The 25,877-nt window shown below is 44.9% G+C and overlaps 1 protein-coding gene across 5 annotated transcripts in view; it reads left to right on the top strand.

Annotated features, from left to right (window-relative positions):
* The first annotated feature begins 1,233 nt into the window (after positions 1 to 1,233).
* The window catches only part of row (relative of woc), an 83,214-nt gene continuing 58,570 nt past the window's right edge, over positions 1,234 to 25,877 (top strand). For 2 of the 5 annotated variants that reach the window (XM_050179939.3, XM_050179934.3), the window contains exons 1-6: positions 2,795 to 2,944; positions 3,934 to 4,336; positions 6,966 to 7,157; positions 8,193 to 8,393; positions 19,997 to 20,071; positions 21,131 to 21,227. In XM_050179939.3, the coding sequence (XP_050035896.1) occupies positions 3,995 to 4,336; positions 6,966 to 7,157; positions 8,193 to 8,393; positions 19,997 to 20,071; positions 21,131 to 21,227 (907 nt within the window). In that variant the 5' untranslated portion in view covers positions 2,795 to 2,944; positions 3,934 to 3,994. The other 3 variants (XM_050179936.3, XM_050179937.2, XM_050179935.3) reach the window with 3 other exon arrangements.

The following is a 25,877-nucleotide window of genomic DNA, read 5'->3' as shown; positions in this document are numbered from 1 at the left end:
GTGCTGACAGCACGCCCGTTTCCGCTTTGTGAACGGCGCAACAACGAGAGATACGCCACATTTCCCTGACGCGCGTGCGCATGCGAGAGTTGCGATAGAAAAATGTCCACCTACGGCGCTGAGGTATGCTATGACGGTATGTCCTCGCTATCCTGGCTTGGCGGTGGGCAAAGTTCCGTTTTATGGTTAAGAGAAGCTGAGCTGGTGGAAAGACAGCCGTGTGTTAGAACCCTTCCATGACGTTTGCCGCAGGCGAGTCCTAATCTATAAACGTTGGGCGAATCGCCCTTGTCGCCGGCGATTGAAGGCATCGTGGAAGTCCGAAAGGTGAGTCGTCTTTGGGATCGATCAAGAGCGGAAGGCGTTGTAGAGTGTGAGGGCAATAAAGCATGGAGGAACAATGGGATAAAGTCTCTTGATCGACGTCAGGGGACTTTATCAAGACCTAGCCTGTTGTCGCGACACCTTTGCGCCAGCCGCGACGGAACCTGCTTCCTCTCCCAGCATGTTCCGCCACCTAGACGTTAATTCGGCTCGCGCTGGTGGCGTCCCTACGCGGCCTTCCTCCACCACGGCTTCGCGAGCGCCGGTCGTGAAACGAGCACTTCCTCTCTACAAACGCTCTCTCTCTCGCTCTCTCTCATTTCGGAAGCCCTGCTCATCAGATCGCCATAGCAGATCGCTCTCAGCGGACCGTCCTGGTGATAGCTCAGGGCGTACCGCAAACTGGCTATCGTCAGTAAAATGTGAAGGCTGGACGACTTCGTTTTCGTCGAAATCCTCAGCTAGGAGTGAGAAGGAGAACTAATCGTATGCTGGCCTCTGGTTCAGTTTTCACCACCCCTCGTTCGACTAAAGGGACACTAAAGGCAAATACGAAGTCGACGTGGACTGTTAGAACACTATTCTATAAACGTCGCAGTGCTTGTTTCAGCCAAGAAAAAGAAACTTAGTTTTTGAGAAAAATGCGTCTAAAACGTCCGCATACCTTCAGCGCAATTGAAATCGTCCGCCCTCGAACGGGGAGTGGTGACGTTGCATACGCCATCACCGCCCTTTACGGCCGTGAGTGAGTAAAACGGTGCCCGACAGGCGGCGCTATGGTTTTCTGCGCAAAACCCAAACGCCCAGCCATGGAGAAACCGAGCCAAGACAGAGCGTTGGATTTGCCGCTACAGCATGGTCAAGTGGCGTGGACCGTTCGGGAATCCCACGACATCGCATGGAATTGGCATTCTCCGTTACTCGCAGTTTGTGTAAGTTTCACGAGCCAGCAGAACCAGCGCAGCAATACAGGATAACGAAACTACTGAAACCGAAAGCGCGGGCGGCGCAGAGTGGAGAAAACGAAACCTTTCGACTGCCCGCGTCGTTGTCAAGTGAAGCGTCAGTCAGTTCTTTTTTCTAAAAAAAAAATCATATAGAACTCGACAAGTACCATTTTTTTTCGCCTTATAATATAATACAATGTTCTTTTTACTAAGAGTGGTTGAGTACTAATGACAGAATTATAATGAAGAGTGACTTCGTCATCTGGCTAGTACTTGAATACTTAAATGCCCCGGGGGAGTCTCTGATCGTGACCTGCATTTACGTCAATTTCTCGATTACTAAAGCTCTGTTCGCGAGAATACTGACGCCTTAGACATTTCGAGCACTAAATAATATTTGCCTTTATTGTCTCTTTAACCTCCAAGAGGAATCGCGAAGTTTGGTTTATATTTTTTATCTACTCAGTATGCACTGAACGGAACAATGCTGGCGATTACAGGGTAACTCACGTTGTGCGAACACGACTTCACGTGCACATTGGCGCGTTTGAAGCATCAACGGAAGTTGTGCGAGCTAGCAAATAACACATGTACGCGTACAGGAGGCATGTAGTTATCTCAACAAAAATTTCATGCGTTCTGAGTAAACACTTGAGAAGCTGGGGGCATTACTTTCTGAAACGTTTCATTGTGAGCTCACAGGGGCACACCATACATAGATAGCACAAATTATGCTTAGTTGGAGCTGCTACATCATGCTTCGCTCGCAGATAGGCTGCCTAAGTGGTATTGGCTGAGGCATGTGCAGGAGGTACTTACAAAACCTCTGTGCAAAGTGAAGCTGAACGCAGAGCGGTGATTCATTCGCTCAATCCAGATTCCTTAACGAATCATGCCCGTCACTGGAGAATTGGGCGGAGAACATTGATCCATGCAATCGAATTTTAATACGGAACTTGGGCCTATAATCACCTTCCTCAAGCTATTTTAATTCTGCGCCTCTCTGCATGTAGCGACGAATTACGCACGTTTCAGCTTCTTATCGATCAGTGCTTATCACCTTAATTCGTACTCTTTTCGCAGGAAAAAGGCGGCTGAAGAATGACACTATGATCCATAGTAAGCATTTCCATAAAATATATTTCGCGCTGCGTTTGTGAGCTCGTGTTTTCACGCGTTCTTTCCTTACAACATTTCAAAGCGTGGTCTGGCGTAAATCTCTCGTCCCTCACAAACATGAAAAAAGTCGACTAACAGGTTCTGCGCACGTACGAAGGTGCAAAGGGCAATATATATATATATATATATATATATATATAGAAAGCGAGTTGAGTTGTAGCAAAGACGACAAGACGACATACATGAGACGCGCAAACACACTCAGTAAGGAAAAGTTAGGCTACGAAGAAAACAACGCGGGAAACGCCTTCAAGTGGAATTTTTCGGTACCACGCTATCTGATAAGTGACTATCGCAGTGTTAAGGTGAATGCGCTCGGGTACTATGGCAACCCTAAAAGACCACAGTTGGCAACTATGTGATCGCGAGTGGACGCTTTCTTCGGTATCTGTGACCGATGGCTTCGAGAGAAGTGTTCGGGTTGTTCAGTGGTTGACCACATTTCCCTTAATCTGACTGTCTTGACCGAAGCTAGCTTTGTGATATTTGGCGAGGTATGGCACGCCTCTGACTATTGTTTAGACGGCATTTCCCCTTTTCAGCATTTGCGGAAACGCAGAGGTGTAACGACGCCATTTTTTTTACGGAGGATCTCTTTGAGCTACTGTACACCCCGTGACCGACCCTCGTGACTGACTGTACCAACTGAAATCAAGAAAACAAGCAAACCTTTAATTGAGGTTACTGGCATGTATTACTGCTCCGCAGTCAGTTTATCGCTGCGGAGATCCAAGCTGAAATATCGCCGAACATGTGTTACAACACGGAAAGTGAATGCCCCACATTGTACGTGAGGAATATGACGAAATCTGAGGGGGCTTTGTTGTTTGAAGTCTCTTATCACGCGCAGTAGCATCTACCGAAAGCAAGTGAGGTGGCGCAGTTCGAATGACTACCGTCTACAAGCATTGAGTGCGCTGAACACCCACTTGTAGCGTGCATGCATTAGAGTTGTTTATTTTAGTAGTTAAAAAAAAATGGTTGCTACGTTAAACACAATTGGCTTGTGCTCCGTTTCGTTGTCCTGGATTCTCAAAGCTAAGGGGGAGCAAACATGCCCTGCTATGCTTGGCTGTTATTTGTAAAGGCAAGCATTTTCCTTTTGTTATTTTTACGCTGTCGCCTGCTCCCCAGCAAAAGAAGTCGGCCCCGCTGTGACTGCTTCGTGCCGTAATCTTGTCTCCTGCTTTGATAACCAGGCTTCAACTTTTGCTCGAATATACAGTTTGTCACTCATGCACATCATAAATTTTGTGCCCTTGATATGTTGCCTGCTGCTGATCATATCGCATCACCTGCCGATAAAAGAAAAATTCATGCAGTCCTTTGTTCGTGAACTACGGCGCTCTCCTTTTATATAAAAAATGGACCTTGAAATTAAGCAGTTGAAAAAGCGTGCGCAATCTGTTTAGTTGCCTGCAGCCATTGCTACCACAGGTAATGCTGCATTTTTCTCATACTGATATGCATTGCTACTTTGCAGGAATGTCACATGTTTGTGCTGTGGAGTGGCCTAGCGCCACAGTGAAGTGTTCCTCCTGATAATGCCGACCTGTTCCGTGCCCGGATGTGATGGTAGCACTGCCAGCTCGTACCACCTGTTTCCTGAGAAAGGGGAGGACGAGCTGCGTGCCAGGTGGTTCACAGCCATTGGCCTAGCAGAAGACGACGTTGGGGATGACGACGAATTGCATGTCTGCTCTCGCCACTTCAGGCCATTTGACTTCATTGAGAGGGGCGTGGTGCGCAAAGGTGCAGTGCCTTCCATGCGCCTCACGCTGAAGGTGTCCTCAAGCCCCAGCCAAACAAGTCCAGCCAAGCGGAGGAAGAAAAGCACCAGCAGAGAGTTAGACCACTTGGAGGCCTCCAACGTCATCCTTGATGAGGTAGGCTGCAGCACCAAGCTTGATAACTTGTCACCAATGTTTTCCCTCATCTGCAGACTTCTGCAGGGTTTTTTGCAGTCTGCTTTTTTCCAACTATTGTAATTGTGTACTGTTGTCTATTGTCTCCATTGAAGCTTGCCTTGTTGCCACAGTGTTGATGACTGGGTTCTTTAGTATGAGCTGCATCATATTCAAGCACTTAACAGCTATGCTAATGCCCACATGTCTTTCCATTTGTTGCAGCAAAGATACCTTACAGCTGAATACACACTGTACAGAGCTCGGTTACAATATCAATCTATGTATTAAGGCCACATGTCACGAAAGTAGTGATTAGTGATAAAACGCACACAATGTCAAGGGTGCGTGTTGACATTGGCATTAAACTCTTGCAGTTTGCCTGGCTGTAAAAGGTATTCTTTCTTCCTTGTAAAATTTCACTGTGTTGATGAATGGGAGAAGTGCAACAATACGCCCTGTACTTTCATACTACTACCCTGTGAAGACTGCATTGTTTTACTTTGTATGTTCATGTAAAAATTGTTAGCCACTGATAAACTGTTCAATGTGTTTTGTAATTTGTGATCAACCTACATTTGCACATTCCTTCTTATCTGACACTTTTCAAGGTGTGTTTTCCGACAGAGGTTCTAAATAAGTCCTGAAAGTTAACAGCTGGCAAAGGTGCTTTGATTCTATGCACAAAATATCACAGACCAAGTTTCTTTTTGTTTGCTAGCATTAGCTAGTGAGGAAATCGATTCTTTCTTTTTCCATTTCGCTTTCTTTCTCATCTTCTAAGAAAATAAATGATTACCTATGCATTGCACTGCAGATTCTGCTGCACTGAGCAACGCTGGAGCACTTGAGCAACAAAGTGCTTGCTCTTGAAGTTGCCCGACTTCGAAAAACAATGTGAAAACACATTTCGAGCACATTTGTGCGGAATGATCACAATTTATGAAACCGAGGAGCAATGGGCCTGTTTTCTAACTGAAATTGGGCATTTCAGAGAGGCAAGACTATATGCAGTGCTGAAATCAAGACACATTGCTAGACTTCTTCCTCCTCTATGTGTTTGACTTAGCTGTCTGGCTTGTGGTACCTAATGTGTTTTTCTTTGTGCAATGAACCTTCATGCATAAATTTTATGTGCTATATATTTACTTATCAACTTTCACTTTATGAGCTTAATGCTTGTAAAAAATGTGGTGCAGGACACTAAAGTATAAATGGGTACAGGTTATCAAACATTTTTTTTTTGTTAACATGCCTCCAGAATAGCCATATATATATATATATATATATAGCTAAGCTTGCACCCATAATTGATCTGATCGTGTTGCCCAATACTCGTAACACCTGTAATTTTTGCTGGAGCAGACATGTTTCACCAGAATAATATCATCGTCGTCAGACTATCTTTATGTCCACCGCTGGACAAAGGCATCTATAGGATTTCCCTGCGATCTCCTATTACCCCTGTCTTCCGCTAGCTGATTCCAACTCGCGTGTGCAGTTCTTCTAATTTCATCACCCCAGCTAGTTTTCTTACATCCTCAACTGCACTCCCTCCTCTTGACACCCATTATGTAACTGCAATGGTCGACCGGTTATCCACCATATGCATTACATGGCCTGCCCAGCTCCATTTCTTTATCTTAATGTCAAGTAGAATATCAGCTATCCCCATTTACTTTCTTATTCACAACGCTGTCTTCCTGTCTCAACAATTTTCGTTCAGTAGCTCTTTGCGTAATAGTTGACTCGTTCTCGAGCTTCTTTGTTAGCCAAGTTTCTTCACCATATGTTAGTACCAGTAGAATGCAAGGATTGTAAACTTTTATATTTAATTACAGTGGTAAGCTCCCAGTCAGGATTTGGTAATGCCTGCTACACTCCAGCCCATTTTTATTCTTCTTTAATTTTCGTTCTCATGATCGGGGTCCCCTGTGAGCAATTGAACTAGATAAACACACCCCTGTACAGACTGTAGAGGCTGACTGGTAACCCTGAATTCTTGTTCCCTTGCCAGGCTATTGAACATTATTTTTGTCTTCTGCATATTTATCTTTAACCTTACTTTCTTGGTTAAGGTCCTCAACCATTTGTTGTAATTTGTCCCCAGTGTTGCTGAACAGGACAATGTCATCTGCAAACCTAAGATTGCTGAGATATTCACCGTTGATCCTCACTCCTAAGCCTTCCCTGTCTAATACCTTGTATACTTCTTCCAAGCATGCTGTGAATAGCATTGGAGAGATTGTGTCTCCTTGCCTGACAACTTTCTTAATGGGTAAATTTATGATAGGTAGGAATAATATACATAATCTCAAACAAATGACTGTCTGAATGACTGAATGAATGGGCTGCTAGGGATGTTTGGTTAAAGACAACAGTTACTGCTTGCACTAGCTAGTCTCTCTCTCTCTCTCTCTCTCTCTCTCTTTGGTGTCATCAAAGTTAGAGGTGATGGGCTTGATCCGTCTTCACTTCAACTTGTGCTCACGCAAATGTGATGCTTGTGCACTTTAATTGAAGTTCTACTAACGTTCTACTAAAGTAAAAGAATAAAGGCATTTAAGGTCTGATTGCGGCAGCCTGTGTCACAGTCTGAGAACTTTTGCAGCCCAACAGTCGCCCCTCCCGTAAAGCTGCCCGTGTAGCTGCCTTGAAGATCTCGGACACAGTGCGAAAGTACAACCTGGCTGCAGCCTCTGTTGGAGAAGATGCAGACTCGGATGAGGACTTCGACCTGGATGCTGAGGTCCGCGCTGAAGCAGGCTCCTTTGCCAAGCTGCCTGTGTCGCCCACAAACATGGTAAGCTGTGCACCATGCTGCAGCATTGCAGATTTATTTTGGTGGCTGTGTTACGTTTAATACTTGTCTGAATGATTTGAAAGTTATTTCTTGGTCTCACATTTCATATTGAATGCTCTGGTGAACTTAAGTTTAAGTCTATCTAAGTGTTATAACTAGGCTTTAAATTGACCTTCAGCAATTTTGTAGAGTGTGCAAACATATAGTTCAACATAAAGGCCACTAAACATTAAGGTTAAGCATGCAGGCTGATCTGCATGGTGCATTTGAAATTTTTCTACAAATGCATACTCACTGTGATATCTTATGAAAACGCCACTTAGCCCTTTAATTGCCATAACAAATTCCAAAATAAAACTTTAAAAGTGCAAATCACATTGGCAAAAGTCATTGTGTATTATTTTCTTCAAAATTTCAAGAAACTGAACACATACACGTGTAAAAATAAAAAAAAAATTCACGAGTTGGCTCGTGATCAGCACCAGAGGACGCTCATAATGCAAGTTATCTTGTCATTGGCAGTTAAGGGGTCAAGCACCTTCTTGCTTCTCCTACAGAGGGTGCTGGAGATTTCTGATTGGGGTACCTTCTAAGGCATTTGATGCCTTGTCCTTGCAGCTTTTGTTTCATAAGGTTAGGCTGCAGTAGATATCATTATTGCTTCTGGTTAAGTACTGTGGCAGCTCTATATTACTGTGCTTTCTATAGCATTTTGACAACATTTTGAAGTGTAATTTTGCTTGGAAAAAATAACACCCCTTGCTTTAAATTGGCATGTGTCAAAATTAGTGAAATCGTCCATTCTATAAAATTTGCACAGTTTATTTATTTCAGACCTGGCAGCAATGTTCAAAGCGTAGGTCATCCCAGACAGTGTTGCAGATTATCTGCTGACGAGTGCAAATATTCACTCATAGCCTGAATCTCACTGCATGTATAGTGCTCTAGCTATCGCTCCCAGTGCCTCATACAGGTGGTAAAAACGGCAAGCTTGTATCTGGCTCACAAAGATATGTGTGTTGTTCTCGGTCGCAGGTGCCGAAGCCGGCTGCAGCGGCGGCACCAGTCAGGCACCCCGCGAAGACAGTGGTGCGCTGCATTGTGGACAACTCGGCGAGTACGTTGCCCCTCGTACTGGAGTGTGAGGACGAACCTCTGACGCAAGTTCAGCGCGATGCCCACATGCGTGCCCAGAGTGCCTACAACCGCAGCATGCGTCGCATCAACGATGCTCGGGTGAGCCTCACTTGCTAACTGCACAGTCTCTGCTGACAAGAGTCTCAGTGCTGTTCGTTTTCGCTAGGTGGTTTCAAAGTGTACTGCGGGGTGCAGCGGGTGCAGTAAAACCTCGGTAATTCGACCCTGGTTAATTCGGAAAATTTTTTCGTAATGCAGACTCATCCTCTGGTCCCAGCAGGCGCATGTATTATTCAATGCAATCAAACTCTCGTTTATTCGGACATATTTGGCTGCATATCGATTAATTTGGACAGCTTTCGGAGCGAGGAGCGGAGCAAACTTGTGGCGCAAGAGAGCAAGAACGGTGCTAGCGTCCAAACGAAACGAAGCGGCGAAGTCCGCATCACTATAGTCAGCGAAAGTCGTACGTTAGTGCGTTAGGAACACTTCGAGCCCATTTCTGCCATTTAACGCCTTTGTTCTTGCGTTTACTGCCGTGCATAACACCGCATTGGCCACTTGCTTTCATAATTGCATAATCACTATCCATGATCGCATTGACAGCGGCCGCAGTTTCTTCCAGAGCGGTTGCAGAAAACAGTAGTTTCGTTTTGACTCGCTAAGCGCGTCGGCTGCGTACCTACAGAAACTGCGTAGTCGCCATCCATGATCACGTCAATAGCGACCTGCGGATCATCCGCAGTTGTTGCAGCAAATGGTAGTTTCGTTCTGACTTGGTGCATTCACCGCCAACCGTGTACCTTCAGCACCGCAAGGTCGCCGTTGATAATCGCGTCAGTAGCGGCCGCGGTTTTTCCCGCAGAGGTTGCGGGAAACGGTAGTTTCGTTTTGACTCGGTGCAGAGCTGTTGAGGATGAAGAGCACAGGCCACATCATGATGAACGGATAATGGATGGATGGAAACAAATTTATTGTAAATCCGGCAAAGTTTAATCTGTTGGCAGGACAATCAGTAGGCGATCAGCTCACTGCTGAGAAAATAATCAGGATGAGCATGCGGTAGTGCAAGCGTGTCACAAATCAAGGTGCGTGCTGCGGCCGTGCTGCGAAGGAAGTCGTGAGGCCTCAATTGCCACTGCAAGAGCTATTGAGTCACAACATGATGAGAATTGCAGCTTATGCACTGCTTTTGTGCAAAATAGGAACAGGATTTGCTCATTTATTCACAAAAGAAAAGCGTGTTGATGTAGTAAACACTTGCTTATTGTTTTCTGGATACCCTCAATAATTCAACATTCGATTAATTCTGACATTTTTTCCGGTCCAGTGAAATCCGAATTAAGGAGGTTTTACTGTATTTGAAAACAAACACCTGAGTGAAGAAAGAATGTCACTGATCGGTTAGAAAAACCAGTGTATTTGAATCAGATTTGATACAAAGGTTGCTAGCTCCCTTTTACTAAATCTGATTCAATGAATCCGCCATTAGCTTCAATCACGGCTTCAATTTGGCTCATTAAGGGTCTACAGACCTTAAAGGGATCCTCACCAAGTCGCAAAACAAATTTTGGTTATATGCTGGAAGTTATGTGCCCTCTAGGGAGCATTCTGCCGCAAGAATTTTTCGTATTGCTTCATTAACAGCCAAGATATAAATATTTCAGTGCCACGAACCCATGATTTCAGAGGGCAAGCGTCACAGCCAACATAATGCTCTCTCTACTTGCCCCTGTCTAGATAGCCTACGCAAGCGAAAGTCCTGCCCTACGTTCTCCCATACCGGAGCTGGAGGTTCCATGATGCATGCGTCACAGGCCCCGCCTTCTCCCCCCCTCCCTCGCTTTTTTTTTTCTTTTTTCCTGTGCGGTGCACTTCTGCTGACAGTCTCTAGCGCGAGCTGTTGCATTTATCTCGTTTCGCGTAGCGCATGATTTTGCACACTGTGCACAAGAGCACCTGACTAGTGGTATAAGTCAATGCCACACGAACACTGACGCAAGCGGATCAATGACTCAAGCGCGTCACAGTACATGATGGCACGCTGGAACAGAGTTGAAAATGAGTTTTGCTGTCCACGTGAGCAACTGCACGGCATGGGAATAAGCAGACGAAACGGAAGTACATCTCTTTTGTTATGGTACGAAGTAAAACAAACACACAGAGACATTCAGTTTGTAGGTTTTACTATTTCTCTAAACTTTAATTGGTCTGTTGAGGCAACAGATTAAACAAATAACTGCTGTAGCCTTGAATAATTCTCAGTCATGTGCCACTATGAGTGACGTCACAGCACTGCCATGTATGTAGGTGCACTTGTGTGATATACATAGACTCTCCGGCTGGGAGTGCGGCGCTTGTGAGGAGCAGGGCAAAAGGTGTTTGGTTTGAAATTTAAGCTTTTCCACAGCACACAGGGATGTAATACTTAGCAGACACGATTGTTAGCACACATTGTATGCACTGCACTTGTCAGCTCAAAATGGCCTGACCTGGTGAGGGGCCCTTTAACAGGGAGTTTTCAATTAATGTAGCCAATTGCATTGACAATGGCTGCCTTCAAGGAATCTTTGGCACTGTGAGGCGCTGCTTGTTGGACTCACTTTCAACAACACTCCATACATAATGGAGTTCATGTTTAGGGAATTGGGGGGGGGGGGGGAGCGGCGCACATGTTCGGAGTGATGTGGTTGTGAGAATTATCAAACCGCTACTCTTGTGTAATTGAAGTTGCGTGTGCTAGTGCAGAGTGTTGTTGGAATATATATATGGTCATCCCTTGGTGACTTGCTCAATCCAAGGCCCCTTATCACCATTTCCAGCACTCCAGCATATGCAGCGTCTCTCACTCTGAGACCTTGAGGGAAAAAAATTGCATGGCATGATCTGAGCGTCTCTACTGACGATCTCCAGGACCATGACAGATGATGTAAACTTGGGTGTTCATGGCAGGAGGAACATCCATAGGGCTGCTGCAAAGCCGCCTTGCCACATTTATAAACACTACAATCTCGAAATCACTGCAGTCAGTGATAGGTGCATCTATCACAGCATGCTGTTTGATTTCGTGAGGCTGGAGCAAGGGGCCTTATCTCAGGGTGGGCCTTCCTTTCTGAGTCCACCTAAGCACTGCCGCCGCATCTTTATATATGGTTCAACATGTTATCTTTAATCTCGAAGACCATCATGCTTGATGAGGGACTTGCATAACATATAGACAAGACATTCTTTTGTTTTCCACGTCATTCTGCATAGAGCTTGTGCTTTAGGCACTATACACCTTAAAGGGACACTAAAGGTTAATATTAAGTCTACGTGGACTGTTGAAATACCATCCCCGAAACCTCGAAATGCTTGTTTCGTGCAAAGAATAGACTTATTTTAAGAGAAAATGCATTCTGATGCGTCCGCGTACCTCTAGCACAGTTCAAATCGCCCGCCCTTCTATCGAGGAGTGGTGATGTCATGGTCTCATAGTGACGTTGCGCCGTCGGTGGGTAAAACGGCATTCGCAGACGGCGCTACGGCTTTTCTGCGCTACGGCTTTTCTGCGCGAAACGCAAACACGCGGCCAGAAACAGAGCCAAGACAGAGCCTACAGCAGCGCGAAAGCGGAACTATGGTGGCTAGCGGAAGGGAAAGCGCGCGATGATAAGCTGGTTCTTTATTTTATGACACCAGCTTTAACGCTTGTTGCAATGGGTGACCCTGACAACGGCACATTGGCTCACGATGCTGGGCTCGACTTTAGCGATTTAAGCACTGATGAACATGACCTGCTGCTGAGGGGCTCGCGCTGCCGGCATCGTTGCGTACTACTACGACGACGGCCTGCTTTAAAAGGCACTCCACACGACTTCAGTAAGTCGGCGTTGAACTCATAATCCTCTGGACAAAAGTGCAGCGAGCACACTACGTGATTTTTTGGCTCTTTGCCAGCGCACTCTGGCAGAGGTACGGCACTTAACCACTTCGAACAGAGAGGTTCACTCATTGGCACACAGTGATAAGTAACGTTGGATTCGCCGCTGCAACTGCCCTTGGCGAAGTTCCACAGACCGTTCGCGCATCCCACGACATCACATGGGCGTGGCATTCTTGCTGCTTGTTCAAAATGCAAGTTTCGCGAGCCATCAGGACCACCACAGCACGACGCGATAACGAAACAACTGAAACTCCAAAGCGCGTGCGGTGCAAAGTCGAGCGAAAATGAAACCTTTCGATCACCCATACTACTCAAGGGTAACGCCAAAATTTTATTTTTTCTTACAATCAAATAGAAGTAGACAAGTAGCATTTTCTTCCATCTTATAATCTAATTAAATTATCTTTTTAATATGAGTAGTTGAGTACTAGTGACATAGATTATGATGAGGAGTGCCTTCGTCGTCGGGCTAGTACCGGAATGTCGCTGGGGAGTCTCAAATCGTGTCATGCATTTACCTCAATTTCTCGTTTACTAAAGCTCTGTTCGTGATTATATTGGCGCCTTAGACGTTCTAGAGCATTGCTTTATCACTTTAACTTGACTTCATAATAACCTTTAGTGTACCTTTAAGTGGTGACAAAGGGCAAATAATTGCCATTTTCAGCAAAAAAAAAAAAACACATTTCCAGGTTACAGTAGTTTCATCATGTTTCTTTACTATCCGAGAATGTGCCAAAAAAATTTAATCCTCATCAACACAGTAGCAATACTCAAAGTAGCGTTTTTTTCACAAGCTGATGACTCAGCGAAAATAAAAATTTCCCCATTTCCTGCAGCTTCGTCGTGCTTGAGGTCTCGCCACGGTTCACTCGTACGCAGCTGTAGGAGACAAGGAGGAATACCGTATGCTGACTGATGCTTGCAGTGATACCAATCACACACAGTGTGAAAGGAAGCAGCGATAGTCCTGTCTGTCTTTCTTTCTTTCATTCCTCTTTTTTAGATAGGTACCGCACCTTTTTCACGCCACTTCACCCAGGGCCCATTTCACACCATTTCTCTTTGTGCTCATTTTGCTCAACCGAAGCTCAGCATTTGGAAACTTTTTTGGCTTTCCTGTGCGCAGATTATGTGATTGCTCTGTAATTTCTTCCAAGCAGTGCTTGTCACAGGCAAGAGCCAGGGCACTTGACAGCACAAGAGTGGCTTGGAAAAAAAAGGAAAGTTTGCAGCTATTCCCACAGAACAAAGCTGAATTGAAGTGGAAGGCACAGCGTATGCTGCAGGAGAGTTCAGTAGAACATCTTCTTGGGCTGATATGTATTGAAGCCATTGTAACACAAAGAAACACGGTCAAAGAGGACAGGACACCATGGGTGCTAACTTACGATCAGTTAAGCCTTGGCTAGTTTTGTCAATTGCAATTTTTTACACAAAGCAGCAGCCTTACTCTTTACCTTTGAAGCGTTCATCTTTACGGGAACAAAGTTATTTTTCACTGCTTTGCGTGCCTTATTGCTGTAAGCAGCAGCAGAAAACACCATAAATCGTCCCTTGTTGGACAGCATAAGGGCCAGACTTCTTTTAAACAAGAATGATATGACGGACCTTGTACAGTCGAACCCGCCTATATCGAACTCACAAAAGAACGCCTATCAGTTCGTTAAAGAGCATAATTCAATAAGCCTGCTAATGAATTGGATGTCGTAAAAGCACAAACTATTTATGAAATCATTTTCTTGATGAAACAACTTAGTTTCAGTCCTGTATTTTCTCCTGCTTGAGCAGTTTCGCTGCCTGCAACGCACACACTTCTCCACATTGTCTAAGGAGTCGGAGCAGCTGAGGCCACAACCTTCCACATTCGCGCAGAAGCACCGGACTAGTGTCAGTGCACCAATCACTTTGGAGGATGTGGGCAAAGGACCGTCGTTGCTTTCCTCATTGTGCCGACTTTCACGTGTGCTCGGTATGATGTCGGCAATGTAGTCTTCGCTTTCGGACTCTCCTGTGGTCGCGACACCATCGTCTGCACTCACACTCATCGACCGTCGATTTGTCGACAGCTTCCGGAAATTCTGACAGCTCGGTCCAAACTTCGGTAACACCAGCATTTCGGATGAGCCACTTGTACACGGCTGTGTGTACGCCTCTGGCGCCACAAGCACCGGTTCGGGAGTTTGTCCGCTTTAGCCCTAATCTCCCACTTATTCTTCAAGATTGTGCTGAGAGTGCTCTTTGGAATCTTGCACTTCTCACTGCGTTCGACCTGATTTATGATTTCGAGCTTCACGATGAAAGGCGAATTCTGCCGCTTCGTCACAGCAACAGTGCGGGAGAAGGTCCACGAGGCGCAAACACAATGAACCCGAAAAGCAGCGAGAGAACTTGTACTTGCGTCATCTTGCACGACGAGGGCACAAGAGCCTCTGATTGGCTGTCTGAGCAAGCGCTGCGGGCGGGCCAGGATCATTTCCTGCAGGGGGGTGTCGACGGCTCGCTTGACACAGCGCAGTCACGGTGGGGAGAGCGGTTTGATGGAGCCGCGTCGCTGGGTTTCCCCACACTGCAAGGGAAAGCCAACTTCTGGGGGCACTTTTCCGCCACTTGACGTTCGATATATCGGGAGTCGCTGCTATTTTTGGTCAATGTAAGCCTAACTTTCGCTATATATACTTATTGTAACTATACCGTGTTCAGAAATTCTTCTATATAAAGAATGATTCGATGTAAACTGGTTAGATATAGTCAGGTTCGACAGTAGGGTCGCATAGGTTGTCACGTTTCATGCAGACATTTCTTTAAAGTGCCCATGGTGGCCTGTGCTCTTCTATGTCCATGTTTCTTAGCACCACAGTGGCTTCAATTCAAGAGACTTGTAGTTACGAGAGATGTCGTTTAAATAAGATGACACACTTCACAACTTATGGAACCATTTTTCTCAGTTTGTGTTTTTTCTTAAATGTTCGTGATTGCAAAAACTGTCGTTCTTGTATAAGAAAAGGAAGACTTATCGGTAGGGTGCTTACTGGGGTAGAATTTTATGCAAAATGCAACTGTGGACTGAAATCTTCAGGTTCCACAATTTTTTTTAACGTAAGAATTTAGAATTCTGGCCCCATGGTGAAGCCAATTATGCAATTTTCATTTTTCGGTTAAAACTGCGGAAATTGAACAAAACAGCTGCACAGTAGCATTGGGCCTTTCTAATACAGTCCACACTCATTACAACGAACCCACGTGCAACAGACTTTTGAATATAACGGACCATATTTCAGCCTTAATTTGTTCTACCTATTTTATTAATCCAACGAAGTTCGCTTTTAACTGACTACGCGACAACAGACTGTCGGCTACTCCTGACGAAATTAGCGGCATTTGTTTTCAAAATCGGGCTTATAATCGGGCTGTCAGCCGTGTCGACACGGCTGACAACTGGCTTGCGAGGATCAGCCGATGATCGCGACTCAATATCACGCGCGTGAGCGAGGGAGGTGGGGCAGAAACATGCCACTGTGCTTTGAAAGCAGTCTGCAATGTGAACAAAGTTCTTGCTCATGCGGGCATTGTATATTGGAAGTGATCTGCGATGTGGACAAAGTGCGTAAAATACCGGTAGCTTGGTGTGCGCTGTGCTTTCTATGTTTAGTTCGCATTGAAGCGAGAGACAGCACGAAGGTCAATTCGCTCGCTGCTGCTGCCGTGCCTATCTTGCTTCATTTTCTATTGCAGCTTCGCCTTTCGGGCAAAACTGCAACTTCTTTTGTTTATTTTTTACTTTGGACTTTCATCATTCACTCTTTGCAATAAAGTTGTTAGACGTAGCGAGGAAAGTTTCGGAAGTGAGGCATTTCGAATATTACAGACTTAGGATAAAACGGACGTTCTTTGTCGGATTATCAGGTTCCGTTGTATCAAGAGTGGACTGTAACATATTTTGCATAATTCCAAAATAGTTTGTCATTCTAGAACAATAGTTCTTAGGACTAACTGTAGTCACTTCAACATTTGAAAATTAGTAACTCTCAGAAATTCCTTTAGAACAATAAAGTTTGGCACCTTGCCTCATAATATTGTCCTGAACACATCCTCTAATTTTGATCAAAATCAAGCTAGTCGTACAAAAGTTCACTTTCATGAGCCATGTCCCGTGAAACAAAGTGGGACATGCACAAAAGCTTATTTTATTTTTTGCAAACAATTGTCGCAAGTCACTTGCACTGCAGAATGATCTTCGATATACCTATACAGCCTAAGCGCCTTTGTCGCCAGGGATACAGTGGTACCTCTCGTGTGTATCAATACGCCTGTCACGCATTTTTATTATAGAACCAGCATTCTACAATTGAAAACGATGCCATGCCGACACTGTCATGCCTCAATCAAATAATGTGTGAAGCTTCCCCAAGTGTACGTTACAACGTGGCATTTAAATTCCCTAGGTCATCATCCCTTGGCAACAGAAGTTGACCAGGCAGATGCCGCTCAATTTGGAAGCAGCTGTCAGCTTGCAGAACTTTCAAGTTGATTTCGTGCTCAAGTGTTACAAACAGCACTCGCGAGCACGAATTAAAGAATGCTCAGCATGGCCACCGCAGGCCAGAAAGTCACACAGTGATGAGTCTCGCATGTCGTTGCTGCATGCGTCTCGCTGCTCGCAGACTATCAGAAGTAAAGATGGGGTGCGCAATGACTTCATGAAATCGAAAATGCAATGCAATTTCTTCCCTAAATTGATAAATTGTGAAAGTGAATGGGGGAAAATGAGATGGAGTCGGATTTTTTCTGTTTACGGAACCCAGTTTGAGAACCCTTTCTCTGGGGTGTGTGCATTTGCAACCAAGTAGTGCGTTTGAGGGGCAAGAAGCTGCAATGAATGCATTGGTCTGCTTTTGTTTCTCATAAGCTTTATTTTCACCTTTCAGGCATAGAATAATGTGTGATTTGAGGTGCCCCCTTGTTGCTTGCCACAATTTTTCCTTGTTGTTAAAGATTTATATTGTCAACTGTCAATTTCAAAGATAAGCTTTTATACTGCACGTGTTTGTGCTATAGTATACATGAACATGTTCGTAAAATTGCTTTTTTGGAGTTGTTTGGATCTTGCCAGTCTGGTACAGAAGACTTCCGTTAATTCGACTTTGGTTAATTTGATTTTTCGGTTAATCCAATCCCAGCCAAAGGTCCCGGCAGGTGCCCATGCATTTCTATGGGCCCAAACATTGTTATTTTGATCCTAAAATTGGCCTTTGCCGGATAATTCACGAGTCGGCAAGCACGTGTCTGACCCTAATATTGACCCGTTTAGTGGCAGCGTCTGTCTTTGTGGAGCTTAGGGGAGTGAATGTGTTGAACACACATCAAATCTCCAGTTGAAAACGCCTACTTTAGGCCAGCCCTAGGAAGGTTATCACGCAATCACCATAGCTCACAATGTCGGATTGTGGAATTTACTAGATTCTGGGGCCCCTCTGAGCAAAGCTTGCTCCAAGTGTACCAGGCACTTTTTGTGGGCTACATACGCTCCAGCATGCCTGTGCTACCTAACATGGGATCATCTTGTATTTGCACGCTGGAGAGCCTTCAGGCACAAGCACTGCAGATATGCCTTGGCTTGCCACGCTGCACGTCAACTAAGGGCACAATAGCAGAAGCACAGGCTTGTCCAATCAACATATACAGGTCTTATGAACCTGTGCGAGCCTGTCTTCGCCTGCTGACCAGACACTCACACCATCCTCTGTCAACACTTCCAAGAACTAACCTTGACTGTGCTTTTTCTAAAGAAATGGCATGTCACGCAAGCATTATACCTGCAAGGTTCCAGGCCACCAACACCAACCAAAGAGGACAAAGAGCTGTTATTACAATAACTAACCATATTCTACTTATCAGCTGGTGTAAATCATCAGCAGCAACATAACACAATAGAGCCTTTCTTTCTGTCTGCTCTTTTCTTTTCTGAATTTTTGTGCTAAAAGAAATCATGTGGTACAGTAAGCACCAACTTGCGCAAGAAGAATCTATCTTACAATCAACGACATGCCGTCTCTTTTGTTTTATATTGCTTCGACAAGAGCAGGGCTGTACCCAGGAATTCTTTTTGAAAAGGGTTTTTTGGTGGACAGCAGTAGCCATTTTGAAATATTTGCTTATTTTTGTGCATGAGTCAAATATATCGCTGACATATCATAGTATAAATATATTATTTATCTTGGCGTAATCATATACAGTGAACTCTCTTTAAACGGAACCTCAAGAAACCAGGGAAATTGGTTCCATTTATCAGGAGTTCCATTTACTGAGAAACAAAGCTGAATACAATAGCATGAATACAAAACCAACCAACCATGAGGATGATGTTTCGTTTAAGAGGCAGTTCCGTTGAAGTGATTTCCGTCTATCGAGGTTTCACTGCAATTACATATATGTAACTTGTACTAAACATTAAACGAGAAGAGAGGGGAGGGGGTTAACCGAGGGTCCCGATTTTTATTAGTCATATCATGAGAAGCCAACAAACACTGACACCAAGGACAACATGGGGAAAATTACTTGTGTTTAATAAATGAAATAAAGAAACGATAAATTAATGGAAATTAAAGTGGATGAAAAAACTCGAAATGCGAAGGTTGTAGGTTCGGTTCCCACCTGCGGCAAGTTGTTTTTTCATCCACTTTAATTTCCATTAATTTATCGTTTCTTTATTTCATTTATTAAACACAAGTAATTTCCCCCATGTTGTCCTTGGTGTCAGTGTTTGTTGGCTTCTCATGATATGACTAATAAAAATCGGGACCCTCAGTTAACCCCCTCACTTCTCGTTTATTACATAACGAGGGTCTCGAATCTGGCAACATTGATGCCTTCAGGTAGCATGTGTGGGTTTATTGACCAGTTGCCTTCACCCAAAAAGATCACGTTCTCGTGACGCCTGCGGCAAGAAGGACGTTCCACGTCCGCCGCCAAGGTATGTGAGTGATGGCGCTGGCTAACACTCCCAGGGTTCTACTACGACGCATAAATACCCAAGAAAGTGGATGGGGAAACAGCGCCGCGGTAGCTCAATTGGTAGAGCATCGCACGCGAAATGCGAAGGTTGTGGGTTCAGTTCCCACCTGCGGCAAGTTGTTTTTTCATCCACTTTAATTTCCATTAATTTATCGTTTCTTTATTTCATTTATTAAACACAAGTAATTTCCCCCATGTTGTCCTTGGTGTCAGTGTTTGTTGGCTTCTCATGATTGTACTAAACATTATATTACTACAGCAATAATATTGCAGGGTGTCGGAACCCCCTAATTCTCCCCATGGTTAAGGCCCTAGATGCAGACACTCATGTAACACAAAATCATTTTACGCCTTGTTAGACAAAGCGTCGCAAGATGTCACTTGTTAATAACAGTCGGCATTGTTACTGCCATCCACATTTACCTGGTAACCTGGTATTTCTGTAAAGAGTAATACGTATGCGAACAAGCTAAAACTCCATTTTACCATGCCTGCATTAGTACAAACATCTGTAGCAGTGCCAGACATTTCATTGTGCTCCATGTTTATCCGCATTCTATCAGCTAGATGTAACTGATAAAGGGAAGCTACCACTTGTTAGTGAATTATGAAAATTATGCACCAGCATTTCAGCCTTCAGAATATAATCTATGTGAAAGAAAGACCATTGTATGGTAACTACAATGGAAGATTGGCTTGTTGAAATGCCATGTGTTGCTGCTAAGCAGCTCAAACTGTGGTATTTCTTATTCTGTTTGCTTAGACGAGAGGTGCCAAGCTCATATACTGCTGTCCAAAGGATTCCTACAACACTAGCAGTGTGCCAACACCATTGAAGGTAGGTAACTCCGGAATTATGAAAAGCTGTGCTTGCATTTGCTCCAGAATACATGTTTTCTTAAGTAGGGAGTGTAGGTGTGTCAGTTCTCTGTCACATTTAGTGTTCCCCAAGAAAGAGCAAATGATTCCTAAGTTTTAGCACAAAAGATGATGCGGTCGATGAAGGTGCTCAAAATTAGCCCAGCTTATTGAAAGAGCAGTCGCATGCAACTGTATGAAGTAATCCCTACTTTTTCATTATCCCTGTTATGTTTCGAAAGTGCAGTCCTGCCAAAATACTTTTGTGACAGCAGAATGGACTGTGATGCATTCCCTAATGATAAACCGTTATCCCTCACCGTTCCTTCGTGTTACATCATGGTGCGAGGGCAAGAATACTGAAGACTGGGGACAAGTAAAAATAAAAGTGCAACATAGAGTTACTAGTGCAATTGCTAATGCACGGAGAACATTGTGTGAAGTGCGAGGGGATGCAGCATATCCACCATGGTTGTCGTCGTAAGCATGGCTGACCTCGTTGCTCTGCCATCTTTCATAACTAAGCATCCTTTGCAGCATCATGCTCTCCCTTTTCAGGCACCTGTGAACAGCAGATATGGCATGTAACAGTCACCTTTTGCTGTTATTTAAAAGGGCCTGAGCAGTAATGCAGCAAGTGAGCCCGACTATTGAGCTGTGCAGGAAAGCCAAACTAATGACAGCAGGCTTGAGCCGGTGGATAGTGAGAGCGCCGCTCAGCACTGTTTGCAGCAACCTGATTAACTGCAGTGATACACAGCTGTGTAGCCTCTATCTGCAATCAATCAGTCAAGAGCATCAGACTCCTGTCGGCACATTTTAGTGTAGAGTGATGGGCATTCTACTAATTAATGCACAAATACCATTTCCCATCATTTAGTACTAAGCCCTTGGATACCATTGCAGTGTACATTTGTATTCCACATTATAAACATAGCATTATTTTTTAATGCTATTCCTGCATCATATTGGTAGTGAACAGTGTTTTCAATCTCGTTGCTCGTATTAATCCTGTTTCTGTTCTTTTTCTCCCCTGCAGATAGCACCAACCCCTACCTTACTAAATCTGGTGTACGATCCTCGCACTGGCATGCTACTTGCACCTGGACACACACAAGTCCTCATTAGTACAGCAGGTATGGAGCAGCAGCTGCTTAGACATATAGTTAGCTAGAGATGAAGTGTAGAGGTGCACTAGAATGAAATACAGTTGACTTCCATTAATTTTGACCCTGATGGAACCGACAAAATTGATCTGATTATCCGGCAGGTCCAATTAAACAAGATGCAGGAAAAAATCAAAACACACCGCTGATTCATTTGTCAGTACTTGCCTGATTCTAACGGCCCTGTATCAAATGTGTGCTCGCTTTTTTTGTATCCAAAGTAGAAAACTTGTGTAGAAACTACGTTAAAGCTCCTAAACAAAATCGAAATTTTAAGGTGCACCCAATTTTTTCTTAACCTAAAAATTGGCCAACAGTCAAATATGTGTTGCACAATGGCGGCAAATTTTCCAGTCAGCTTCGCCACACATTTTTAAAATCTGCTTTGCAGCAATACAAATGTATTTTGCGCTGAAACATACAAACGCTGTAAACACAGGTCTTGGTTCAGTTCGCTTAAGGGGGGGAAAAGGCACGCTTTAGAATCAAGTAAATACCATAACTGGACATTGTGAGCTACCATTTGTGCTTGAAAATCTTCCCAGGGTAGGCCGAAAATAGGCCTTTTCATATGGAAATTTGCATTCAGTGCATTCATTGTCCTCTAAGCGCCGCTGAGACATGCTGCCACTAAAAGGGTCGCTGTTAAGATCACCATAAAGTGTCAAGCACATGCACGCTCACTGGTCTCATTCGAATTGTCTGGCAAAGGCCAATGTTTAGGATCAAAATAAACAGATAACGAAAGTTGGGGCCTATGGACGCTGGCTGGGTGATATCTTCGGTTGTGATCGAATTAACAGGTGTCTACTGTATTTCAAGTGCGAATTGTGTCTGATATTTTTCTGGCAGATAGTTTAACAAAATAACTATAGCAACAAATTTTCACTTAAGTGTAGCTACAAAGAAGCAGTAATATATATAGTTAACATCCGATTTTTTGGACTTCCTAGGGGCTGCGGAAATGTCTGAAAATATTCACACAATAAAAAAAAAATGAATTAATGCATACCTTTTACTGCCCCCAAGGGCTCAAATCGCCAGAGGCACGTCCAAAGTAGCTCCAAAGGCCTGTCAGTATGTTTATTAGGCATATGGGTGTATATACTGTGACAGGAGACGGTGGGTGCACGAGTGCATAATTAAGGAATATGTACTTTGACCTGTGGTAATTGCCCCTTCCCACTCTTAGTATGTTACACCGCAATACTTAGCGTATGGTTCCGTGTGCAACATATGCTGTGTTGAGGCAAAGCTGACTTTCAGGAACCAACTTAATGAAGGCATCGTGCATTCCGAGCTTTAAAGCCATTGGCGAAGATTACAAAGGCGTAGTCAGTGCCATGGCTGACAAGGCAGAAGTCTTTCAATTAAAAGCATGGCATCGAACAGCAAGAAGCATGGTAGTGAAATTTTAAGCGTAGGCCTGCATGCGTGAACACCTGTTCGAGGCGGTGAGATAATCAAAATGGCGGCGATAGTAGCTTCGATACACCATTTCAGACCTGCGGTCAGGGGAAGAAGTCCAGAAAATCGGACGGCAAAGGGTGTTTGCATCCGAAATTTCAGACCTTCTTATACATTGACACTATGGGGTTATGTGGCAGTGCTGCGAAGGCATCCAAATGATGGGTATGTCCAAATTTTATGGATACGTTTTCGAAACGGCAAAAATTTAAAAGTAATATGGCAATGATTTGAAACATCCATAACTTATTTTTGCAGTAAAAATACATGTACAGTCAACGACCGATTTTTCGGACCCTCTAGGGAACGTAAAAATGTCCGAAAATTCAAGCAGTCCGAAAAAATGAATGCATGCAAAAAACGCACCCTTTTTATTTTTTTCTCAGATCTAGAGGTAAAGGGCGAAGTAACAGGCTTCCGAAACCCTGCCACAGCATCAGTGAAGTGGCTATAAAAAGAGGCGTTCAAAAACTCTGTATGCAGCCGACTGCCGGTTTATTATGTACATGTGCATCGTCGGGCAGGCGGTGTTATTGCTGCAGTGGCTTGAAGAACTTATTCATTGTTGTTTTGACGGCGTTCCGGTTGCATGCGATCATATTCGCCTCGATCTGAGCAAGGGTCATATCAGCACTGTACACCGATGAAAGAGTCAACAGTGCTCGCGTCAACTCGGCGCCTGTAGGTGGCGCAGGCATTGGCTCCTCATTTTTAACATCGGAGTCTTCTGAATCCCCCACAACCCGACGGACTATTTCCTCGTCAGTCAGTTCTGCGCGGAAGTCGAGCTCGTTGTCAGCGTCAACAAACTGTTCAAAAGTTATTTCCGTGGGTATGGAAACCCCAGCAGAGCGGAGGTCGTTGATCACGTCGTCCGACGGTGCTGCTTTCCGCGTTTCGATGCCATCGGCGAGGACGACGAAGACGGAGTGGGCGCCATCAAAGGCAAGCGAAATCCTCAAGTTGCGAACAGTGGAGTTCGCTCACGAGCGTCGAAGCACCTAGGCCTAGCGTCGCAGAGCACACTTGACACAACAGACAACCACACACCACGCAAGCCAAAACGTGGCCTGCGCAAACAAACAAACAAAATGGCGCCGCTCCAGAAACTCCGCCGGAGGCGGAAGTGCGGCGATGAACTTAGTCAGCGTGGCCAGACCAAATCGGTGTGTGACGACTAGATTCGGCTAGTTGTGCTTCAAAGCGGTGATATGCTTCGGCTGCAAGTGGATTTCCTTCTCAAGGGCGCTGCGCGAGGAGCCAAAAATTCCTTCCGTCTGTCAAAAAGTCCGGAAAATTGGACGGCGGGGGGTTCGAGCGTCCGAAACTTCAGATGTCCTTATACATTGATTCTATAGGGCTCGTGGCGGTGCCGCGAAGACGTCCGAAATATCAGGCATGTCCGAAAATTAGGGCGTCCGAAAATTCAGTCGTTGACTGTATACCATTTGCAAACCGTAACTTCATGCTGCATCGGAACCTGCCGTTCAGTTCACTGGCCGCTTCATCCACATCGTGGTTCCACCTTAGAATAAAGAACCAACGCGTCTGCCACACGGAGTCAGTGTGGTCTAGGCCAATCGCGTGTGGCGAAACTGAACATGCGCTCCAAACAGCGATAACCGATTTCGCCCAAGCTTGTCCTCGCAGCCACTTCTGGTTGTCTGCTGTTATCGCAAGCATCACGTTGAAGCACGCACCTGTTTTGACAAGCAAGCTGTGTCCGTCTCTTTCCTCGACCATCCTGCTCATCGATATGTCAAAGTTGATCGGTGTCTGGTCAGTGTTTCCGTTTTGTGAGCACATAAACTTTATGTCCCCCAGCAGACGTATAACTCAACTTAAAGCCCATCACACACATCAAAACCCAAGACGGGCAGAATAATCGAGCCACAGACACACGAATTCAACACTAAACCCGACTATGACCACTATGCCAATCAAGTACCGGCCGCCACTTCTTCACTTTGACTCTCCCATGCAAGCTCTCCTATTATTTCAGTGTAAAGTACGTAAACTGTGTATGTTGCAGAGAGCCATTTGTCTTTTTTTTCTCTCTGAAACCTGAGAGGTGCCTTTGCGACGGCACTGGCAGAAAGTGTGCGTTAAGCATTAACTGCGCTTGCTTTAAACAAATGTGCAAGAGTCACAGATAGTCCATTAACGCTTTCGCTGTCACGGACGTACCGGTACGTCATTGCGCTTCCCCCCCACAGTGTCACTGACGTACCGGTACATTCTCTATCGTGCATTCAAAATTTCGCGCCTGAGCGCAAGGCTGGTGCTCCTAAACTGGCCACGCCATCTGTTGACTCTTTCTACAAGTTTGTATCTGTGTAGTACATGTATTGAAGAGTATGGTGCGACTGCCACTCCCCCCTTTCTCTTTGCTGAGTGGCACGGTGGCTCCGCGTTCGCTGGATCATGCGTCGCACACGTGTAGTTATGGGTTCAAGGGTTGTTCTGCCATCTCCGCTGGTTTGAAGGTTTTTATTTTTCTTCTGTTGGTATGTTTGCTACGGCGCGTCAAGTTCAGGCGCACGCGCCGTTGCTTCTCCGAAAAGAGTGACTCGATTGCTGCTTTCGCTCTCTTTTTGCACCATCGCTTCCGACTTGCAGCAGTGAACGTAAAGCTCTTCGAACTTTGTTTTAGCCTTTTTCCATCTCCCTCTGTCTTCTTGATCACACAACGTCCCATTTCTCTCCGTTGTGTTGGCGACTGAAAGCGCATCCTTCCTGCGCGTGGTTACTTTCGCATAGCTGAGGCGCGCGGGACCTTCGTCTGCTCATTGGAGCGGTGGCTCTTCCGATTCAGAATACGAGCCGAGCTCGGATTTGGACTCGGACAGCGTCTCTCATGCGAGGAAGAGATGAGTTCCGCATCGTCAGATTCGGATGTTAGTCAGGCTGATGATGATGATGATGTTTACTAACAGCTGCAGAACACTGAAATGTGCATATTGCATTGACTATGTTATTTGTATACCAATCATAATCAAAAATAAATTGCTATGTTCATTCCCTGTTATGCTCATTCCCTGTTATGCTCGTTCCCTGAAACCAAGCCGACACTGGGGGTGCGTCACGGCCAGAAAGGACCGACAGCGAAAGGGTTAAAAAAACTACAGCATGTCCATTCAATCGTGGGACTGC

This window comes from Dermacentor andersoni, chromosome 5 (assembly GCF_023375885.2).
Source record: "Dermacentor andersoni chromosome 5, qqDerAnde1_hic_scaffold, whole genome shotgun sequence".
NCBI classification, from domain to species: Eukaryota; Metazoa; Arthropoda; class Arachnida; order Ixodida; family Ixodidae; genus Dermacentor; species Dermacentor andersoni.
The sequence above is the reverse complement of the archived record's forward strand: the minus strand, read 5'-3'. Positions and strand labels throughout refer to the sequence as shown.